At 39.3% G+C, this 24,651-nt stretch overlaps 2 protein-coding genes across 3 annotated transcripts; one reads left to right on the forward strand and one right to left on the reverse strand.

The window, feature by feature from the left end:
* Las (lipoyl synthase, mitochondrial) lies at positions 1-23,751 on the forward strand. 2 transcript variants are annotated; one of them, XM_089703994.1, is made up of 8 exons: positions 1-138; positions 1,710-1,902; positions 3,107-3,240; positions 4,733-4,889; positions 5,403-5,460; positions 9,773-9,925; positions 16,254-16,375; positions 23,306-23,751. In XM_089703994.1, the coding sequence occupies exons 1-8, from the start codon at positions 91-93 to the stop codon at positions 23,539-23,541; spliced, it is 1,101 nt and encodes a 366-aa protein (XP_089560120.1). In that variant the 5' UTR covers positions 1-90; the 3' UTR covers positions 23,542-23,751. The 2 variants fall into 2 exon arrangements, with proteins under 2 accessions (XP_089560120.1, XP_089560121.1); XM_089703995.1 differs by having other exon boundaries at positions 5-138; positions 1,694-1,902.
* LOC149482007 (uncharacterized) lies at positions 13,849-15,935 on the reverse strand. Its single transcript, XM_089704065.1, has one exon. The coding sequence runs from the start codon at positions 15,260-15,262 to the stop codon at positions 14,324-14,326; it is 939 nt and encodes a 312-aa protein (XP_089560191.1). The 5' UTR covers positions 15,263-15,935; the 3' UTR covers positions 13,849-14,323.
* Positions 23,752-24,651: the final 900 nt, after the last annotated feature.

The following is a 24,651-nucleotide window of genomic DNA, read 5'->3' on the forward strand; positions in this document are numbered from 1 at the left end:
ACGAATGTCAAAAACATCTGTGTTTTATGATGGTCTAAATGTTTTTTATGTAATATTTTAGTTTTTCGTGTTGTTCTAAAATTTGTTGCAATGTTTCGTAATTCCATTAGATCTGTGATTGTTCCAAAGCCATATGAGGTATTGGTGTAACTTATTGTTTACAAAAATCGTTTATGATTATGAGAAAAATTAAAACGTAGTATCGACCTAAGGAATTTTTACCAAATTTATCTGCATTAATCTAATTGACTAGGAATGAGAATGCATTTACTTATCACTTTGTTTCTCGTGCATAACATCTATTTATTAACTACAGATTAGGTTACTTTAAAATTGAAATGTTTTCGTTTGTTATTAATAAAAAAATGGGTAAAAATTTAGAATGTGGACCGTCAATGGGGGGGCGGGGAGGGGGAGGGGAGGGGAGGGGGGGTCGGGGGGAACTCCTAGGTACCACCCCCCACCGGCGCAGACCAGTAGTTCCTGAGATATTCAAGGTCAAAGTTTGAGGTAATAATTGGGCCTAAAGTTACAAATAATGGATGGTAGGATAAACCTTTCCCTTCCCTCCACTCCCAAACTCCCTCCAGTTTCACTATATTGCTTCTGCTTCTGCTCCAGCGCTGCGGGAAGTGCAGCCCTATCACCCTTGCGTAGCTAAGTACAGGCACCTAACTCGCCTACGCAGCTTCAGCTGTTTGGTCGCCTTCGGCGACCAGCCTCAGCCGCTTCGGCTCGTACGGTGCCTGCACTAAGCTACAGCGGGTGAGGGCTGCTCTCCCTCCGCGCTTCCGATTTTTTAAATACACTCTAGGGGTAACAGCAGAAGGACCACGTGGAGTCGGGGTTGACAGATTTGGTTATGTGACTGTTCATCTTTTGTGTAATGGATTTATGTGTGTTACATTACCCATAATTGTTATTGTTAGAATTACTAACTTAAATTGAATTAGAATGAAATGTAATTGAACTGAATTATTAATTAATAGCCGAGATGATATGTTAACTAGTGTTTTGTGTAATGTCTTTATCTTTACTAAAATACTTTATTTAACTTTGTGCGTTGTTATTATTATCCAATATGTTTATATTTTAGAGGAAATATAATAATCCACAATTATTTTAATGTAATAAAAATTTATTGAATTCTATAAACATACTCCACAGCTTTTAATAACTCTTCAAAAGGATCTTTGTGATAAATTCTTATAATATTACTATCAATTTATGTATTTTATAAAGTACTAGAGGTCCGCCCCGGCTTCGCCCGTGGTACATATTTCGCAATAAAAGGTAGCCTATGTCCTTTCTCGGTATCAAAATATCTCCATACCAAATTTCATGCAAATTGGTTCAGTAGTTTAGGTGTGATTGAGTAACAGACAGACAGACAGAGTTACTTTCGCATTTATAATATTAGTATGGATTATTATGATAAAAATACATATATCTAAAGCTGTATAAGTGAATCCTTTGCTAGTGACAGGCATCTGTCAACGTCAAAATTACGAAAATTATTACAAAATTAAACAATTTTTTTTATTTTATTATAAAAAAAATAAGCGGCGTCGCAGGTTGAAACTTCGTAAAATTACTTCTCAGAGTCTTATCTTATTGCTATAAAATCACTGATATCCAACTCGACGGTCCACATCCTAAATTTTATCCAAAAAATGTGTCATATACCTTACAGATTTGTGTATTTGCAGCTCCATAGATGTAAGCACACAAACAAGCTAGATACAATTCGTGAGAAGTTACGAGAGGGGCCTAGCTTAGCCGACTTCATTGCAGAGGACAGACCAAAAACATGGGATGACTATGAAGGAAAACTTAAAAGAGAAAGGGGAGAGACGGAGAGATTAAGACTGCCACCTTGGTTGAAAACATCTATTCCTACAGGTAATAAATTACAATTGATTCAGTTTTATATTGGATTTTTACTTTATTCTGTTTAAAATATTCATCTTTTTAAACTGTTGCTTCATAAACTGAGTGTTGTAATATTTACAACAAAACTGAATGGACAATCATATTCATTATGTACTAGCTTTCTGCGAACAGCTTCACCCGCAATTTCAAAGAAAAACCCGCATAGTTCTCGTTCCCATGGGATTTCCGGGATAAAACCTATCCTATGTGTTAATCCAAGTTACCCTCTATATGTGTGCTAAATTTCATATTAATTGGTTCAGTAGTATTTGCGTGAAAGAGTAACAAACATACTCATATATACATCCATCCTCACAAACTTTTGCATTTATAATATTATTAAGAAGAATAGGACTAGCTGGGCTCCGTGGTTTCACCCGCATGTTTCCGCTTCTGTTGGTCTTAGCGTGATGATATAGCCTACAGGCTTCCTCAATAAATAGGCTGTCCAACACCGAAATAATTTTTAACGGACCAGTAGTTCTTGAGATTTGCACGCTCAAACAAACATACTCTTCAGCTTTATAATATTAGTAAAGATTTAATAAACTGATCTTTGATCATTAAAACATGATAGGAGCCGCTAAAGTAAATAAAAACATTATTGCTATATAAGTGCCATCATCCACACGTTGACCAGATTAACATTATCAGTCTGCTGATAAATAAGTATCAGAAAAATAAGAACATATAAAAATAATTCTGATGAAATAAAATACAAAACCTTGAATCTATTTTTGTTTAGTAAATCTAAAATAAACAATTACATTGTTACACCATTATCTATTTATTGCAAACATCAATTGAATTGAAATTCTATAAACGACTCTAATTATTAATTTTAATATGTTATATATATTTGTACTATAAATAAACTTCTGACACAGCATTTGCTTATTGCATAATGATTTAAAAATGTATTAAAAAACGTTTTGTACACATTCATTATTTGTATAATCATACTAGCGGTCCGCCCCGGCTTCGCCCGTGGTACATGTTTACGTTTTCTCTACATAAGAACCATCCTCGTACTTCAAGGAATATAATAAAAAAAGAATTATCGAAATCGGTTCAGCCGTTCTCGAGTTATGCGCTTACCAACACATTTTGCGATTCATTTTTATATATAAAGAAGAAGAAGATGGTATAATAATTTTTGTTTGTATTATTGCAGGTTCAAAGTTCAGTGCATTAAAGGAGCAATTACGCAGTTTGAAATTAAGTACAGTATGTGAGGAGGCTAGATGTCCGAATATAGGAGAATGTTGGAGCGGAGGCAAGCATGGCACATCTACAGCTACTATTATGGTAAAATGATGCTTATGTAGTTGAATTTAGTGATGATTTTATGTTAACCAATGTAACTAGACAGGTTTGCTAATCAGCTTGGGCGCCAGTGATCAATTTCCATCAGCTGAAGCTAAAAAAATTGTTTTTGTTCGCCAACACGCGCGCCACGTTGCCAGCACGAAGTGAAGTTAGTTTGCACGATGTTGCCGGCTCGCGCGACTTTGCAGCTCGTGCGACATTGTCAGTACGCAAGCAATGATGGCGATGTTGTTTGCTCGCGCGACGTTGCCAGTTTGCGCAACGTTACTAGCTCGCGCGATTTTGCGTTCACACACGCGACGTTATTAATACAGGCTCGCGACGTTGCCAGCTCGTGCAACATTTCTCGCAGAAATTTGTTTGTATAAAGCATCGTCAGTTTATATCTGTCAGTAATAGAGGGTACAACGTTGTTCAACAAAAGTTTCGCGGTAACTTTCACGGCGATAGACATCATGTTTAATGTTATGGATGACGCGTGCTCTCGCTGCATGCAAGTTTTGTTCGACGAAGACGTTGAATCCTTGTTGAATTTGATATTTTTGGTTTTATGGCATTCAAATCTTTATATATAAAAATGAATCGCAAAATGTGTTGGTAAGCGCATAACTCGAGAACGGCTGAACCGATTTCGATAATTCTTTTTTTATTATATTCCTTGAAGTACGAGGATGGTTTTTACGTAGAGAAAACGTAAATATGTACCACGGGCGAAGCCGGGGCGGACCGCTAGTGCTTTATAAATATGTATGTATAAATTTATTATAAAGAATAGAAAAAATTCGATCACGAGGCAGGACTCGAACCCGCATCCTTTCACGCCAATCCGGGGCGGACTTCTGACCAACTCAGCCACCCGTGACCCGCCAGAGCGACCGAATTTATTGTATTCTTTCAGTTTTGTGTCTAAGGGACACACCGCACGCCATCTATTGAGATGATTAACAACCATCTCAACCAACACGAAACATTTTTCAATTATGTTATACAATATTGTAACGATGGAACACGACCTTTTTGTTGAATTTGATATTTTTGGCATTCAAATGAAAAAAAATGGTTGTCTGTAAAGTCGGTTTAATCATTAATGACGATACTTGAACGTGACAACGGCCGATTGTGCTTCTTTGTCGCTCGTTCCGCGCTCTCGCTTGCACTTCAAGCCTTACGGAACGCCTCAGAGCGCGAGGTAACGCCGCATGAGTCATGTTTTTTCGTGCGTGCAGCCGGCTATCGAATTATAAGACGTTGTCACGTCAAAGATTTATAAAGTTACTAGCGGTCCGCCCCGGCTTCGCCCGTGGTACATATGAAAAATAGATATTGGCCGATCTCAGACTAACCCGATATGCACGGAAAATTTCATGAGAATCGGTCCACCCGTTTCGGAGGAGTATGCAGACTAACATTGTGACACGCGAATTTTATATATAAGATATTTCAAATTCAAATTCAATATTCATTTCCCCAGTTAATGGGAGACACATGCACCCGAGGTTGTATGTTCTGTTCCGTGAAGACGTCCCGCGCACCCCCACCGTTGGATCCCAACGAGCCGTTCAACACAGCACATGCGATAAAGGAGTGGGGGTTGGGGTATATCGTGCTTACTTCTGTGGATCGGGATGGTGAGGAAATAATTGTATTTCTATATTCATCTAAACTAATATTATAATATATACTAATACATATTATAAAGCTGAAACACAGCACATGCGATTAAGGAGTGGGGGTTGGGGTATATAGTGTTGACATCTGTGGATCGAGATGGTGAGGGAATTTTAATTGTATTTCTATAATGATCATAGGTACTATCCTACTTAATATTATAAATCCGAAAGTGTGAGGATGGATGTATGTGCATGATTGTTACTCTTTCACACAAATACTACTGAACCGATTACAATGAAATTTAGCACACATATAGAGGGTAACTTGGATTAACACGTATGATAGGTTTTAACTCGGAAATCCCACGGAAACGGGACCTATTTAAGAGATTTTATTTAATTTAATTTCATTTTATATTTATCTATATTAGAATAATTTTAAAAACATATTTAACATTGCAGATAGTTGGCACTATACTTGAATGTTGTGATGAAATAAAATATAATATTAGAATCTTGAAATCATTTCAGATTTACCGGATGGAGGATCAGCACACATAGCAGAAACTGTGAAGGAGATAAAAAGACAGTAAGCCTGGTTGTAGTTTAACTGAAATTAAAATAATTTATCGCACCTGATTTTGTTCAATTTTGTTGATGCTTTAAGACATGCTCATTATTTTGGGGTTGTTTAAATAATCATGCCTTTCAAGACATAATTATGTTATTATTGATTATAAAAGTTCGTTTATTTTCGGATAAATTTTATAGCCCCTTTTTTAAATGGAATAAAAAAGTAGTTTATGTGCACATCAAAGGAATGTGTGTTCTATATAAAGTGTGATAACCAAGTAATAGAACAAGTAGATCATCATAAATTCTTGGGTGTTTTGTTGGATGAAGGTCTAAAATGGAACAAACATAATATTGATTACGTTTGTGACAGAATTAATCGTTTCGTTTACGTATTACGGCGTTTAAGAGATACTGTTTCTATGAATGCAGCAATAAATGCTTATCATGCCTACGTTTCCTCTGTACTTTCGTATGGAATCATTCTTTGGGGACAATCTTGTGATGTGCGGAAGGTATTTGTCTCACAAAAAAAATGTATCAGAGCTCTGTGCGGTTTGAACCAAAGAGACAGTTGTAGACCTCTGTTTAGTAAATTACGGATCCTTACTTTAACTTGCATGTACATAAGAGAAGTATGTTTATTTGTAAAATATCACCCGGAATACTTTAAGAAGAAAGGAGAAGTAAATTCGCATATGTTGACAAGATACCAAAACAAATTACATTTCCCGACGTGTAGAATTAACAAAGCTAAAAACAGTGTAATATTTATGGCTATTAAAATATATAATAAAATACCGGACAATTTCAAGGAACTACCAATAAATTTTTTCAAAAATAAACTGACGAACTGGTTGATGGTGAAACAATTTTATGACATTGAAGAATTTATGACTTTTAAGTAGTGTAAACTGAATTGTGTCTGATAAGTGTGTAATATAATCGTGTTAATCGTAGTGCGTTCGCGTAATTGTGAAAATTGAATTGTGTGTACATTAAAATACTAATCAACTTTCTTTTTCAATATTTGCACACCCAATCAATGGGTAGAATGCATGGGCGTAGCTAGCCATGGGCACAGGGTGGGGCAAAAAAAAACCGGCCAAGTGCGAGTCGGAGTTGCGCTCCGAACAAACCTACTTTTTATTATGTCGTAATTCTAAAATGTATGTTTTAGCAATTTTTCCTTTATCTGTGCTATAAGACATTGCTTTTAACCATGGAAATATATCCAGGTTGTCCCATTGTTGGTATACTAAGCTCAAAGGAGGTTATAGTTTTGCATACGCTGAGTTCGTAAAAAATACTTATAAAATTCCAGACGCATTTTTACGACGCTATCGTTTAATATTATACGTTTTCATAGACAAAATGCTCATATTAGCGAAGCGGTATATTATATCGGCTGCGCGAAGCTAGAGGAAAAAACATGGATTTGCAGGAAAAATTTAGCAAAAAATTTTTGACGTAATTTTGTTGTTTAAGTATTTTTTTCGTGATCAGTGTAGGTGCATACCTACTACCATTTTTGCATAAAAATAGAAGCTCTTTCGCGCTTAGTATACCAATAGTGGGACATCCTGTGTAGTATGACCCATATTTCGTACTTTTAACCAAATTTCAAGACTTTGTGTTCACGGGAAGTACAATGTAGGTTTTGATTCACTTCCGAATGTCGAAATTTGCGATAATTTGCATTTTCAGAGCATTAAAATGCTCTTAGTTTCAAATGGTAGACATAACTCAGTAAATAAAGCATTTAACCTCGCACTTCCGATTCAATTTCATTTTTGTTTTAGGTTAAGGGTCACTTATCTATACATATAATAAATCTGTAGAAGGGTCAATTCTGTACATTGAAAATATTGAAAAAATAACTAGCAGGGGGTGTTACTGGATCAATACCAAACCCAAATATGTGATTAAAAAATTTTTTGTCTGTCTGTCTATCTGTAGGTATGTGAAGACATCACGTGAAAACTAACGGTTCGATTTCGATGAAACTTGGTATAATTATAGGTACCTTATTATCCTGGGCGTAAAATAGGATACTTTTTATCCTGGAAAATACGTAAAACGTACGCGAACACACGTGTCGTATTATTATAGGCCTAGCCGTATTTGGGTCCAATAGATATTTATAAGATGTCATTGTCAGAGTTACTCAAAATGGAGAAATAAACCATCCACGCGAAGACCGACATCCGCGCGGACGGAGTCGCGGGCGGAAGCTAGTTGACCATAAAAATACAAAATGTTGATAGATCCAGGCTCGCATTCTTATAGTTTTTGACCGATATCTCGAAAACTACCCACTTTAGGGCAAAAGTTACGTAGACCTTTTTGTAGAAAGTCAAATTTTGCATCTTTTATATTCTGTAAACTTTTTTGTAAAACTTACTGCTTACGGTTTATGGACTATTTAATGAACCGGTTTATCGTTTTTGGCTAATAACTCGTAAAATATTGGACTAATCAATAAAATGCATTGTACATATATAGTTTTTAGAAAACTTTATTCTCTACAACTTTTGTTTGAAATTTTTTCTAGTGCCTATATTTTTTGAGTTGTTGTACGTTCAAAGTAGAAATGCCGCTCGGCGGGTGACGTGGCAAGCCAAAAGTTATTTTTACGGATGTAATGAAAACGAAGAAGAAATTTCTAATGCAAGAGGATTTTCGCCGTTTTGGAAACGGAAAAATTTTTGATTTTTTTTTTACTTATAGAAGTTTTTTTAATACATTTTTGAAGTGAAAACTTCTTTAGCGGCGTTGAGCACTTTTTCTGTAATGGGTATAAAATCTTAAACTCACGTCAGGACACGTGACCTGATCGAAAAAGCGTAAGACGGATGGATATCAAACATACTCAACGTTAATAATCAAGTTTTCACTTCTGTCGGCACTCCCGGAGTGCAACCCGTCTTTTTTTAATATTTTCCTTTCATTTCCTTTTATTTTATTCTTGCATCCGAATATAAAATAACTACTCAATATTATTTAGTTGTACGAAATATATATGAAACATACATACCTTGAAATTTTCTATTTTTCGCCCGGTAATCCAACATTAAACGTTAAATAACTCAAAAAGCATTAGAAAGAAAGTTTCAAATAAAGTAATCTTAAAAAGTGGATATAGTTATGCATTTCATTGATTAATCCAATATTTAAAGAGTTACTTGCCAAAAACGATTAGCCGGCTCATTAAATAGGCCATAAATCACATATACAGGGTGTCCCACTTTTGGTATACTAAGCTCAAAGGAGGTTATAGTTTTGCATACGCTGAGTACGTAAAAAATACTTATAAAATTCCAGACGCATTTTTTTTTCGGATAGATGAATTCTTAAAACTGTATGTGTACACCCCTAACAAGCAACACGCCCAAATTTGCCACCCGCATGTGAGATATCGTTTAAGATTATGTTTTCATAGACAAAATGCTCACATTAGAGAAGCGGTATATGCCGGCTGCGCGAAGCTAGAGAAGAAAACATGGATTTTCAGGAAAAATTTAGCAAAAAAATTTTGACGTAATTTTGTTTTTTAAGTATTTTTTACGTGATCAGTGTATGCAAAACTACAAGTCCCTTCGCGCTTAGTATACCAATAGTGGGACACCCTGTATATCAGTAAAATTATACATCTTTTACACGTTGTAAAAGTTTTACAAAAAAGTTTACAACGTGTAAAAGATGTATAATTTTACTATCTTCAAAAAAATCCAAATATTTTGTGCCAGTGGATAGTTTCCGAGATATCGGCCAAAAACTTTTATTTAAGATTGCGAGCGAAGCTCCACCTGGATCTGTCAGCTTTTTGTGCTTTTATGGTCAATAAGTGACCCTTAACCTAAAACAAAAGTGAAATTGAATGGGAAATTTAGTACGAATTTGGCTAAATAAAAACAGCTCTATTTAATGGGGTAACTACTACTTTTTCTGTCACCAAAGGTGGTTTAAATCGTGCAACATAGAAGCGCAAGCTTTTTGTGTCGACTGACAAGTTTCGAGTGAGAATTTTTTAGCGGATATTAAGTTTTGTAGTCGGTACCTAGATAATTAAGTTTTTTTAAATTTGGTTAGGTACCTTCCAGGTCAGAGCCAGGGTGGGGCAAGCGCCCCACCCTGCCCCACCGTGGCTACGCCCATGGTAGAATGTATTAGCCACATAATATTGTAATTAAAAACATCTATAATTTGTAACTACATTCTTGCAAATAAATATAATTTGAATTTATATCTATTAAGCAAAAAGAAACCTAAGTAAACAATAGTGTTTTTTATGAATAAATAACAGTAATATAAATTTTCTATTTCAGAAACAGCGAGATCCTAGTGGAATGCTTGGTACCAGATTTCCGCGGCAATCGCGATAGTATAGCCCATATTGCAAATAGTGGGTTGGATGTATTCGCGCATAACATCGAAACGGTGGAACGGTTGACACCTTTTGTGAGGGATAGAAGAGCCGGGTAAGGGATTTTATTTATTAAAATTGTCGTTTTTAAGTTAATTGCTTATGTTTAGTTTTCCTAGTCTTTTATAGAAGAGATATGAATGGGGAATATTCATGTTTTTCTTTTTTGTCTTAAATTAATAGTTTACTATTCTATAACGTAGAAAAAAATATTAATGGGCTTCAAAATACTCTAGATATTTTTATAAATGAAATTTAAAACTTTTAAAAAGTTTAAGCAGTTCAAACGCTGCCGTTTTGCGCGCGCTTTGCGTGACGTCACATGACACGTCCAGTGGGTGTTCACCATATGTTTACTGTGGAGTGATGAATACAATGTCGTTCAGATGACGTCATATTTCGTTTGAACAGTGGTGGCGCGTTTTGGAAGTTCGAATTACGCTCCCTTATTTTGCACTTTTTGAATATTATTTTAGGGGTTTAAATAATAAGTAAATAAAAAAAATCCTTTTCATTATAATATTACGATAATAAATATTCGAGAAAAAAATATTTTAGGCCATTTCAAATTTTATGCATATTTTCAAATTTTATTGTTAAGTTTCTTTTGTAAATTAATGAAAAATGAAAAATGAAAAATAAATTTATTTCATACACACAATTTTCAAATACAGAAAGTGGATGAGTCCTCCTAGTAAGTTTACAAAAACCTGTGTCAGGAGGACCCGCTCTTCCTTAACTAAAGTTTACAAATATAATACGTGTGCAGATGTATATGTATAAGTGAGTGAATGAGTGTGTGTGTGTGTGTGTGTGTGTGTGTGTGTGTGTGTGTGTGTGTGCGTGCGTGCGTGCGTTCGTGTGTGTGTGTGTGTGTGTGTGTGTGTGTGTGTTTGGGTATGTTTAAGCTATTACGGAATATTATAAAATGTAGTGTAGAAGCGCCTCAGTATCCTCATAGGAAAGTGTTTTTAAATAATGAATAACTGTTTTTTTAAAATCACGATGATTAAGTCTATGTATATCCAAAATATTATTAAGACGATTATAGAGGTAAATGGACCTTGCTTTAAATTGGTGTTTAGCAAAAACTGTTTTAGTACATATAGTGTTAAAAACGTCTTTCTTTCTCCTTCTATTTTCAGTTGATTTGTCAAAAGGAGCCATTTTACGAATTTTAGTAGTAACTAAAAGAATGTACAACTGTCTAACTGTTAGAAGATCGCAGATTTTATATAGTTCCGAAGTTGAAAACCTTCGCGGTTTAAAATACATCACTTTAAGTAGACAACGATGGCCACGTTCCACGTCCAAGAGTTTAGTTTTATTTGCTCCACCCCAGATAGGGATACAATAGTTAATTACAGATTGCACAAGAGATTTATAAATTTGGTTAATGAGTTCAGGAGTGGTTATATGTCTTAACATTTTAAAAATCCATATAAATTTCCGGGTTCTTTCATTAATATAGTCTAGATGGCAATACCAAGAGAGGCGATAATCTAAAATTATGCCTAGATATTTAGTAAAGGAGACTTTTTCAATTAAATTACAATTACAATTCAAGTTATTTGTATTATTACATTCATGAAGTTTTAAAGAAAAGTTATTATTAGGTTGAGTTCTATTGTTTATTGAGAAACAAATATAATTCGTTTTTTTAATGTTTAATGTAAGTAAATTCAATTTAAGCCAATCATAAATCTTTGAGAGACCCAGTTGAGCAATAGAGTACACCATATTCCATGAGCGCCCAGAAAACACTATAGCGGTGTCATCTGCGTACGAAATGATTTTACCACCATCAATAGGAAGGTTAGTAAGATCGTTAATGTAAATTAGAAACAGAGTCGGGCCAAGGACACTACCCTGGGGTACACCAAAAGTAATGTCCATATCCCGACTCACTTGATTATCAATTTTAACTCTTTGGGTGCGGTTTAACAAATAATCCGTTAACAATTTAAGAGGTGTTCCCCGAATTCCTACACGCTCTAATTTGTGAACAAGAGTGGGAAAAGAGACGGTATCGAAGGCCTTTTTTAAGTCCAGAAAGACAGTTAAACACTTATTTCCTAGGTCAAGTTGGTCTATGATTGAAGATGTGAGAGCCAAAACTGCATCTTCAGTGGATAACCCATGTCTAAATCCGTACTGTGAATTCGAGAGTATACAGTTTTTTTCAAAAAAGTTTAACAATCTATTATTTAAGAGTCTCTCAATAACTTTAGATAAAGCAGGTAAAACTGAGATTGGCCGATAATTATTGATATCGTCCCTATCCCCACCCTTGTGCACGGGGGTAACAATTGATTTTTTTAAGAAGAGTGGAAAGACGCCCTGCCTGAAACACAAGTTTGCAAGATGGCTAATATGAGGGGCAATAGCAGTTATACATAATTTCAAAAATTTTGTTGGTATGTTGTCCCAGCCAGGGGCACTGTCAGATTTAAGAGACATAACCACACTTATAACTTCGCCAGGGTCTGTTTCTAAAAGTACAAAGGATGAGCTTGGCTGAGCAGGCAAGCTAAAACTGTTATTATCTGGAGAGACGGATGGAGGATTATTCAAAAGATCATCTGCCAGAGTTTTACCAATATTCGCAAAAAAGTAATTCACAGAGTTAAGAGAATCAGTAGACGTTTGTTCTAAGTTAAGTAGGTCTTTACAATGCGATTTATTTGTCTTAAAGTGAGTTATTTCTTTAATAGATTTCCATAATTTCTTCGAATTCTTAGCGGATTTTGCAAGTAATTGTCTATCATATTTACGTTTTAATTTTTTTATCAAGTTGTTACAGTGATTTCTATATCGTCTAAAGGTAAGTTTCAAAATTTCATTGTGTGGATCAGATCGAAGTTGAAGCTGCATTTTGTTTCTGTTTCGGATACATCTAAGAATGCCCTTTGTTATCCAAGGCTTGACAGTACGTTGGTTCCTCGGAAGATGTTTAGTAATTTTACTTTCTTCTAATGATTCTGTAAGGTACTTTATTAAACGTTCTGTTACTATATTAGGATCATCACAAAAAAGCAATGATTTTAAATTTTTATTAAGAAGTCTATTATAAGCGTCGTCGTAGTCAATATATTCAACATTTTTTTTATTTATTCTTGAGTTTTTAATAATTTTTGAGACACTCAAAAATACAGATAAATGATCAGTTACGGTAGTATTCAATACGGCAATATTAGCAAGAAACACTTCCTTGTTTACTTTCAATATGATGTGGTCTAAGCAGCTGGATTCCCTTGTGGGTAGCTTATGGCCAGCTACTAGGCCATGAGTAGCTAGCATATTTAAATAGTAATTTTTATTATTCCGGTCATATGTTTGTTCGTTAGCACTCTGGATAAGATTAATATTAATGTCTCCGGTGATAATTATGTTAGATGATTTTATATTTTCCAAGTAATCATTTAGGGACTCAATGAAAGCCGACGCATTTTGAATCGATGGAGAGCGATAAATTCCCAATAAGGTAAAATCAGTAATCATTAATTGTATGCATGAGGCATGTTGAAGTTTAACTTCTTTTAATTCTGGTTTAAGATGAGATTTAGCGTAAATTACAACACCATCATTTTGGTTAAAATATTTGGTTGATTCCAAAGCAACATAATTAGGTATTTGAGGTATAGGTTTATCTTTGTCCAGTCTACATTCCGTCAGGACTAATACATCACAGTCAAAATTCAGAAGCGACATTGTTACTAGGAAATCATTTATATTACGATAAATGCTTCTTATGTTTTGACATATTATAGTCAGGTCATTTTTTTTAATGCGTATGTTTTTTTCCAAATCCTGAATATCACAACTTACTTGCGTAAAAAATTCAGTCTGATCCAATTCTGTAATTGTATTTAATGATTCAACTTTATCCATTATAAAAGTAATTGTGCAAAGTAAAGGTATCAATATTGCATAATAAATTTCTTATTTTAGAATTTACATAACGACTTAGGTTTTTAAAAATCAAATAAAATAGAATGTTCAGTGACGAGGTTATCAATAGATAATACAGTTTAACATTAATTAGTACTATGAGTAGGTTTATATTGAGATCAACGTAAGTATGACAACGTAATTTACTATGAGCAATCATTGATTTGAATGAAAGCAAATTAATAGCAATCAAGAAAACAATATATAGATAGAGGCGTTCTAGAGTGTAATAGAGGTGTATATCTGTATTTAATATGTAAGTGTGTTTGTGTGTGAGTGGTATGAGGTTTAGATTTAGAGTATGAGTAGTGAGTTGTGTGTAATATGCTAACATTAAGGTATACAAAATAGAATTTACTGATGAGCTAGTGGAAAAAGTTACAATAGTTATATAGAATACAACTAGCACATCGCAGGCTTGTTCGCTTAATATATTATAATAATTAATACAAGAAACAAAAGATAGAAACAAAAGTAAATAAAAGAGAATCTTGCCTACTAGTCATGCTTGGGACACTTGCTGCAGGAGGTGGTGGACTTGAGACTCATTTTTTATAACAATAATTGGAGAAGTTTCGTCCTTCCTCACAAAGACTCGACCAAACGATGTCCAACAAAATTTGAAGTTCTTAGATTTAGTGAGATCCCTTGCCAAAAAGAAAAGCCGGGCACCTTTAGGGGTTAAATGTTCGGTAACAAAAATAGGAGTATCTTCATTTGACGTAAAGCCCAAGTGCTTTGCTTGAAGTTTGCTTTTATTTCTAATATTGAACGATTTTGTCATCCTCAAAACATCCCGTTTCAACATGGTGGAAGTTAGTTCGATAATTATACGAGAATTTTTATTAGAATCGTTATTGCGATTATTAGATCGTACTCTGTAAATGTCCTTAATATCGGATTTTTCGATTTTACAGTCGATGTTTTTAGAGAGTTGTACAGTCATGTTAATTAAATCTTCCTTTGTTTCATTAGTTAACGCGGGTACATTTTTAAATTCAATATTTCGTTTCAGATTATCCCTCTGTAAATCTTCGACTTTTTCCTCAAGCAAAGTAATGTATTCTTTATCCCTTTTGGCTTGAATCTCCATTTCTTGTATTTTTCGTTTATACTCCTCGTTCTGACTAGTAAGAATAGCTATGGAGCTATCGATGTTATTATTTGATTGCTGTATCTCTTTAATAGTCGCATTGATGGATTGAAGCTCCGACTGTTGTGAAGCCATAAATGAAGAAAACATAGCCATAAATTCCTCTTTTAATTTATTTAATTCGGTGCTTAAGTCATCCTCCCTTCCACGTTTCAATCTTTGAGTAATAAAACTTGACTGTGAGCTGTTATCAGCCAACTCATTGATGCGAGAATCCGAGGCAGATTTGTCTAAGCTAGGAGATGCAGTTAATGCTTTTTTAGTTGGTGGGCTACGTTTTAGTGGCATTTTTTTGTGAATATATCAATTTGTAGTACTAGGGTAACACAAGTCAATAGGCGTTATAAAAAAGTGGAAATTGACCCAGTATGATTGTTTCATTCAGCACACTAGTTTGTTCCCTTTCCAGCCATATAGTTGGATCTCACTACCAAGATGACATGAACAATCAGGAGGTTAACTGATGTAAAGTTTTTATTTTTTATTCTTATAATAATTTCATGTGTGTGTTTACTTTAACAAAAATAAACAACACACTTATGATTTCTCTCACATTTGCTAATAATATCTGTAAGGCGTCGTCGGTTCAGGTACCAGGATATCATAAGTCCGTAGGAGGTTGAATGCCGCCAACATGTGATTATAAAAATTAATTATTATGGTTTTAATCGTTCATTCATACCTTTTCATTAATTATCTTCGGCAGCAAGAGAGAGAACCATCAGCAGGCGATCTCATTCATTTAGCAAATCAAGAATATGCACGTAAACGTAGTTCCGTCGTACTAGGAGCACATAAGTAGCGAGAGGTTTTCACCTTAACAACTTCACAATCACCGTTGAACTTCTTGCTCGTATGCTATCCTATTATTTGTGTTTAAATAATTAACTTTGAAATTTGATTTTTACGAAATACAGAAACTGCTTATACACACGTCTACTCGCGAACGTTGTCCGAACGGAAGAGGATTATTAATAAAAGAAATGTTCGTCGTTATTGGGAACGTTGGTTAAAAAGTAAATATAAAATCGATTTATCTAGTTGATATACACGATAGATTGTATATATTTATTGGATTTTTTTTTCGTAGCTCTTGAGTCACGTAACTATTTGCCACCGGTTCGAATATAAACCACTGTTAAATAATTAAATATATATTTTATCAAATCAGTTAAGCAGTTAAAATAGGAGATGTAAATCAAAATACTAATCGGCATAGGTAAATTTACGTTTAGCTAAAATTAGTTATGAAAAACCATAAATAATATCTCCATTGCAGATACCGTCAAACATTGAAAGTTCTAGAAACGGCTAAGGAAATAAATCCGGACTTAATAACGAAATCATCGATAATGCTTGGCCTTGGCGAATCGGATGATCAAGTAGAACAGACTATGAAAGGTAACTATTTATAAATTCAACCTTATGTGAATGGGTTAAAGTTAAATTTGCAAAATACCTTTAGTAGGACTTTTTTGATAATGGATGGATGTTTTAATAAACAAAATGTTTTTGCGTGCAAAATTAATATTTTGCACGCAAAAACATAATATGATCAGAAAAGCTATATAAAACAAAAATGTATTGTTTGCTTAATGAATTAATTTTTTACTCTATTGTTAGCTTCACAAATATCGCATTATTAAAATGTGATAAACTATGATTTAAATTGACCTTGGTACAGTGGTTGACGCGTGAGCGTAACACCGAGGGGTCCTGAGTTCGATTCCCGATGGAGACAAAGAAAAAAAAAATGTCTTGGTCTGGTAGGACACAGAAGTCTGATCACCTACTTGTCCCTTTTTTTTTTTTTTTTTTTTTTTTTTTTTTTTTTTTTTTTTTTTAACGTTGGGAAATGCATTTACGCATCCCCCTCGGCAGTTTTGCTGTCCAAGGGGGTATGTGGGACTCGCTGGAAGCCATACCCACTAAAACCCAACGGTGGCCGTCTTTCGCCCTGGGCGGCGGGGGTTAACAGCCAGGCCTTGTACCCCCGCCGACCGTGTGGCGACTGCCGCTTCATCGCGGCCCATCGACGCCCGGAAGTGTACAATGGCCGCCGATATTGAATAATATCGCCGTCCATTTCCGGACCTAACCACCTTATGACGCGGGGGGATCCAGTTTCCTTGCCGCGAGCATAACTACAGTATGCGCGTATCTACGGAAACCTCCCCCCGTGTTTTTCCCTTAAGTATTATGTTACGGCTGGCGCTGGTCATATAGACGCCTGCGCCTACCGGGTCTGCGCCGACGTAGAGGGTCTGCCGCTGGGTCGTTTTCCCGGGCCCTCTCTGCGTCCTCCTTTCTTTTCATTACCGTCGTGCAGAACGTGACGACGGTCTTCCATGAATGGTCAGTGTCGTCCGTGACCATTGCCTCTACAAGAGCTTGTAGGGTAAGCTGAGTGTCTGCTCCCAGCAGGCTCCGGAGGGACCCACGTTCGTCTGTCCAGGAAGGGCACTCCACCAGGGTGTGCAAAGCCGTGTCTTGGAGGCTGCTACAGTGATGGCAGGCGGGAGCTGGCTCACGACCTATCCTGTTCAGGTAGCTGCCGAAGCACCCATGCCCAGAAAGAACCTGGACCAGTCGGTAGTTGATCGACCCCCATCGCCTTTCCACCCATTCTCTGAGTACTGGTCTGATTGCATTCAGAGTCCAGGCCCCCACGCAAGACGAGTCTAGTTCTCGACGCCATCGGCGAAACACCGCGTCGTGAGCTTCCCGTTTCCATTCTTGGAGTGTTTCGAGAGGCAGGTTCTCATCTCTCCCTCTTGCATCAGCTCTGCGCCAGTAGACCTGTGAAAGGGCAGCGGCTTCAAGGTGCCAGGGTGCTGTTCCGGCGATGACGCAAACCGCATCGTAGGAGACGGTGCGGTACGCCCTAGCAACTCTTATGGCTACCACTCGTTGTGCCCGCCGCAGTACGATTGTATTGCGTGTCAGCAGTTTGTCCGCCCATATCGGACACCCGTACAATGCTTGTGATCGCACAACACCAGCGAAAAGTCGGCGGCACCCCCAACTCGGCCCTCCAATATTTGGCATAATGCGGCAGAGAGCCGCTGCCGTGGTGCTGAGCTTGGTGGCCAGTGCCGAAAAGTGAGCTTGGAATGTCCATCGCGGATCGAGCACCAAACCAAGGTATTTCAGTCTGGGCCCAATTCGGATGGGCACTCCGCTCACTACAATCTCTTCCCCCGGTGGTGGGGCCCTCCGGTGGCCATGGAAGCATATAGCCTCAGATTTTTCGAGGGCTACTTTTAGACCGAGGCTTTTGATTCGGCCGACCACCTGTGCCACTCCAGCTGTGGCTCGGAGTCGCGCCTCCCTGAAATCTCGGCCCGTGGACACCACTAGGGTGTCATCGGCGTAGCAAATGGCGCAAACTCCTTGCGGCAGCTCTCCTTGTAGTACGTGGTTGTATCCAATGTTCCACAGAAGAGGCCCCAATACAGAGCCCTGTGGAACACCGCATGCAACTCTGTGACTACCCCAGCCGCCTTGCCTTTGAAAGGTAATTTGACGCCCACAGAGATAAGAACAGATAATACGGCGTAGATACGGCGGTAGTTGGTGTCGGGCTAGGCCGTCTAAAATTTTGTCCCAAGGCAGGGTGTTAAAAGCATTGGAAATATCCAATGATATTGCCACTGCTACCCCACCTTGGGAGACGGATCCTTCACAGATGTCGCGAAATCGAGCTATGGCATCCACTGTAGAGCGTCCCTGCCTAAAACCAAATTGCGCTTCCTGCAGATCTGGTCCTATCTGTGACAGGTGGGTCTGAATGCGGCTGGAGATAATGCGCTCGAAAAGCTTGCCGGCTTCATCAAGCAGGACGATCGGCCTATATGCTGATGGAGAATCTGCTGGTTTGCCACTCTTCTTTAACAGAACTAGGCGACCCATCTTCCAACTCTCTGGAAACCTACCGATCCTAAGGCATTCTGTTAAAAGATCACAGAAGCGCTGATCCAATCCATGAGACAGGGCATGGGACCATACTCTACCGTGCACTCCATCCGGGCCCGGGGCGGTAGTCTTCCTTTTCAGACGGTCTACTGCCGCATTCAATTCGGCTAAGGACACGTCCGGAATGGGTTCATCGCAGGTCAGCTCTTCTTGATCAACGCTTCCGACTCGACTTGCAAGATCAGTTGTATTTTGCCTACGACCTGGAAATAGGGTTGTCACCACCTTATGAAGCAGCGCTGGCTCCAACGTAGATGTTAGCGGTGGGGCCCAGGGACGCAGCTTATTCATTACCAGCCTGTAAGGGCGTCCCCAGGGATTCAGGTTCAGCGTGTCCATCAATTCAGCCCAGGCTCTTTCCTTCGCGACCGCAATGGCTTCTCTGAGAGCCTTTTTGGCATCCTGATACATGGTATATCGTTCTGCCTCCTCAGTAGGTGAGTAATCCGCACGCCTGCTCCTTCGCCTATATTTGGTATATCGGCGTCTCGCGGTTACACAGGCTAATCGGAGCCGCGCATGTTCCGTTGACCACCAGTAAACTTTGTTGTGTGGGATATATCTTTTCAGTCTTGACATTGCGGCATCCGATATTTGCCGCATTGTCTCGGCAAACCATTCCGCTTCTGTATCTACGTTTTTATCGTCGGGTTTTGGACACCACGCCCTGATTAAAGACGCTAATTCTAGCAGGTTTCTATCTAGGCTTTTAAGGGACCATCGCGGATTGGTCTCAACAGGAGCATGGTTTGTGTTCCTCGCAATGCCTGTCGTAGGGAGAACCTCGAATCTGATGTATTTGTGATCAGATAGGGTCTCAACCTCCGACAGGACCCGCCAACCTTGGACACGACAGGCAAGAGAGGGACTCGCGAAAGTCACGTCTACCACTGAGCCTCCCCGCATTCGCACACATGTGTTTTCGGTGCCTTGGTTGAGTGGAACCAGATTTTGGGCCGCGAGCCATTCTACGAGGACATCTCCACGGGCATCCGAGGCAGAAGAACCCCAAGCCTCAGACTTAGCGTTGAGGTCTCCAGCAACGATGATATTATGAGGGCGGCCCCATTGAATCAGGGAGCCCACTTCACCCAAAAACGCTTCAAACTCAGGAAGCGTTTTATTAGGTGAGAAGTATGTGCCGATAACAACCGTGTCGATAAGCCTAACAGCTACGCAACCGTGACCCTTCACCTGTGCGCGAACCGGGGGTGATCCCTCCGCCTGTGTCATCACTATGGCAGCTACCTCATCGAGGTCTCCGATCCAATTATCACGCCCGCTGGGTACAGCGTAGGGTTCCGATAATATTGCAAGGTGTATTGACCACTGTGCCAGGCTCTGGATCAATAAGTCCTGAGCCCTGGCACAGTGATTGAGGTTTGATTGCAGGAACCGTAGAGCCATGCTATACTGTAGCGGTTTCCATAGCCTCCATATTATTTGATGCTTCTGTCTGGGAGCCCGCAGTAGGTTTTATGGGCCCCTTTTTAGGCACCTTGTCCGCTGAGCAGCCGTTACCGCCTAAACGATGGTCTGCTTTCCTGCCAGCAGCCGCGCATACTGTGCAGTTGGGCTTAGCGGTACAACTGGCGGCTTTATGGTCTGGCTGCCCGCAGCGGTAGCACAGCTGGCTGCGGTCACATTCCGCAACACAACGGTTAGCAACGTGACCAACTTCTAGGCAGCGAAAGCAACGTAGCTCCCGTGGTTTTTGCACCCTTACCCTCGCCGCAACCCATCCAACGAGGAAACGTGCCTCGCTGACTTTTTTGGCCGCTGTTACAGGGCAGTTTACCCAGGCTGCGTACAGTCCGGTTTTGTCCTTTTTTATCTGACTCACCCTTATCTGTTCAGCCGAGCATTCACCTTTTTTGACTATGGCTTCCTTCAGGTCGTTCTCTGTTATAGACGCATCAAGACCTGACACACGTAGATCCGCCATTTTAACGGGCCTAGAGACTTTGATATTTTTGTCCTTAAATAGGGTCTTCAGTTTGACTGATAGCAGATCAGCCTTCTCGTCGCTTCCCGGTCCAGAAATCTGTATGATCGTGGCTCCCGTGACCGCTTGGCGAAACTTCACACATTCGATTCCGGATTCCTTCAGGTCTATTTTGGATCTCGCCTCTTGGATAGCTGTAGCATACGTTACACCGCTGGTCTGGGCCTCGGATGGAATTGTCAGAACAACTGCCGCGGACCTCGGAGCCCTTAGCTTAGGTTGTACTGACTGGGGGCGTTGAGACGCTTTTCGCGATTCCGCCGTGTGCTTAGTGAGCCCGGCCTGCTGAACTTTGTTTGCACTCGCTCTGCCCCTCTTTGCTACAACTGACCATCCCTCCTCAGAGCAGGTGGCTGCAGGCACAGCAGGGGATTCCACGTCAAGATGCGTAGAGACCACCACCGCGGGGGAGATAGCAGGGGCCGGTTCTTCCATCTGTTTTTCGTTACCTAATCCTTTTCCCTTCTTCTTCTTCTTATTCTTCTTGTCTCCCTTCTTTTTCTCCTTAATTTCTTTGTTCTTCGTCCCATCCCGGGTCATTATAGTTTTAGTTCCCCTTAGTTTTGGTCTCGTATCCTCTGAGGCTTCAGAGCAACTCTCCTGTCGAATATCAGCGATCCGGCTACCTCGTCTATCCGCCGCAGTAGAGGGGTGGGATCGCGATTGCGGATTTGGTTGAGGCACTAAGTTTTTAAACCGTGCATCGATCAGCTCTCCCAGTAGACTGATCATCCTGGCTTCGAAGTCCTGCGGCAACTCCACTGCTTGTGCAGAGGCAACCGGGCCCCGTTGCATGAGCAGTCGCATTTCTCGCATCTCACTTTGGAGAAAGTCAAGCCTTATGCGCAAACGCTCATTTTCTGCACGAAGCGCACTTGTTTCGTCAGTTAACGTCCTAAAAGCAAGCGAATCGGCATCTTCTCTAATTGCCCTAGCAGCGTTTCTGAGATCGGCTACATAGGTGGTTTTTAGGCGATTGGACGCTTTGGCGATCTGTTCTACGGTCGCCAAGTTAACTTCTATCCTTTTCCGTAAATCTTCGGTCGCTGTGTTTGTGTTTGCGCCAGTCGTCTGCAACTCTACGACGGGTGAACGCACAGGTTTTGGCTCTGGATCTCCTGAGCCTAATGCTCTGTGTTCTACTTCCTCTTGGCTATCCTTCTCTGCCCTGTGCGCCTTGCGCAGGCCTGTCCGAGGTTTCCTTCCAGATGAAGATGGGATGGAAGTGTCACTAGAGCTTCCATCATCCAACCGAGAACGTTTTCGACATCGCCAAAAACGTGACTCCTTCGGGGTACATAGAGCCTCCCGACGAACCAGGGGACTCATAGTAGTTCGTGAATTGATGCTCGCCATAGAGTTGGGAGAGTCCGACTCTGCGGCCGCATCTGTTACCGCATAAGAGCGGTTGACAGTTCCACCAGCAGCTGTGGTAGGTGTTGGGGTAGCGCCTGTCACACGTTCCAACACAGCATTACACCTTTTAATCGCCGATTCTCTCGGCATATCTCCTTCTACTTCAAGTTGGGGTTTCATATTGTACTTGGTAAGTTCCCACGAGCATGGGGGATGTATACAGTCCGCCCGGGAGGTGCCCCCTGCTCCCGGGTAACCCTATTACGCCCCGGAGGACGGGCGGTATCCGGGGGTTGGCCGCTCCGACTTGATCCACTCGCCAAGCCACCTGCCACCCGGCGGGAGGCAGGAATTCGACGCCGCGCTTTGGCCCCGGGGGGCGCCCCAACGCCGAATTGGAGGGGTTTTTTCTGAGGTCACCTTCCTCTTGGGCCGGCCGGTTAAGGCAAGCCCCCTGGTCTCTAACGTGCCGCTAGACATGACAACGTCGCACGTTAGAGGTAACAGTTTGCCCGGCGGAGGGCCAAAGCCCCAATGCCCAGCAAGAGACATCCTCCCGCTGAGCCCGCCGTGCCGCGGATCATCCACCGCCATCCATAGCTGTGTTGCATGGTCTCCAAGGACCTTCTTCAATGATGCCAATGGCATTCCGTCAAGCGTCAAATAGCCGCATCCCGTATAGTTTTGTGAAAAACGAATCGGGAGCGGCACTTCTGTATTCCATATTAGCTTCCCCAAGATGCTGGCTTGCAACCCAGGTACTAAGCCCCCCCGCCACGACAAGGCTTGGAACGATGGGAGGGATCACCTACTTGTCCCTAAAGAAAATCGATCAGTGAAACAGATGTATAATGCATCTACCCCTTAGCCTTACCCCACTAGGGGACATGTGACTTCACTATGATTTAAATTATTATGACTGTTCAATAGATCGTATTTATTATTTTTTCACATGTAAATAGTATAAAAATCTCTTAAAACATTTTTTTCCTCAGATCTCAGACATGCCGGCGTAGACTGTCTCACACTCGGTCAATACATGCAACCAACAAAACGCCATTTAAAAGTGCACGAATACGTAACTCCTGCTAAATTCCTTCAATGGGAACAGAAAGGGAGTGAATTGGGATTCCTTTATACAGCAAGTGGGCCCTTGGTTCGATCCTCGTATAGGGCAGGGGAGTTCTTTATTACAAGCCTATTGAAGGACCGAAAGGTTAAAACTGCTTGACCAGAGGAATAATATTATAGTAACAATAAAATATATTATGTACTATAACTATCGGTTTTATAGTTTTTGGGTACCTATGTTCTGGTTAGTTTATCTGTCGATTAATAATTACACATAATGAGATTATGCGGAAGAGTGTTAAATAAGTAATCCATGATTTTGAACAAGTGGTGAAACCAGTCATAAAACTATGAATTGGTGTAGAACAATTTAAAATGTTTACAGAAAGAAATATTGTAAAAAAACTTGTTACCTCTCGTATACATGCTAAACATTTGTTTCACAAAAAAGTTGTATTAATACAAAATTGCTGGCAACATGTTGCTCGCAACACGTGTCGTCCGTAAAACGACAACATTTAAATAATGTTTCTAGCAAATTGTTCATCAACTGTTGCTCAACAAATGTATACCATGAATACGAAGCTTTACTAAAATCACAAGTCAGTTAATTGATATTAATTTAGTCATAAAAAGTAAAAATTTAGGTACAGCATAGTTAAATAATTTGGAAAATCCAAAAGTGCACGCCTCATAATTTTTTTTTAATAAATATTTATTAATTATTATTTTTGTTTATTTAATCTATACATATAATAAAATCGTAGGAAAGTCAAAACTGTACATTGAATATTTTTTTAAAAGAATACATAATCCATGATCTATAATCGATATAGAAGCCAAAAATATAGTTTTTAGAATTTTTGTCTGTTTGTCTGTTTGTCTGTTTGTCTGTTTGTCTGTTTGTCTGTTTGTCTGTATGTTTGTCCGAGCTAATCTCGAAAAGTACTGCATAGATTGACTTCAAATTTTCCATGAATATTACTAACAGGTCGTGTGAGGTTTTTTTAAACATATTATCATGCTATCACCTCCGGGGGAGGAGCTGTGAACCTTTACTTTTCTTACGTATTCCGTGTACTACGACAGCGTACAATCTAAAGACTCATGTTTAAATGTTGTTTTTGAGTAAGCCATGCTATTATCTAGCTTTACACTATAAAAACTACGTCATTTACGTAATTTGGGCAGAGAAACTGTTTAATGAATCTTAGTACTATAAAGACAAATTTGATTCAGCGCCATCTATGAGATTTCGTAAAAATCAAAT

The sequence above is a fragment of the Colias philodice genome, chromosome 15 (assembly GCF_061535455.1).
Source record: "Colias philodice isolate Cphi_HAF_F1 chromosome 15, ilColPhil1 Martin Lab GWU primary, whole genome shotgun sequence".
In the NCBI taxonomy this organism is placed as follows: domain Eukaryota; kingdom Metazoa; phylum Arthropoda; class Insecta; order Lepidoptera; family Pieridae; genus Colias; species Colias philodice.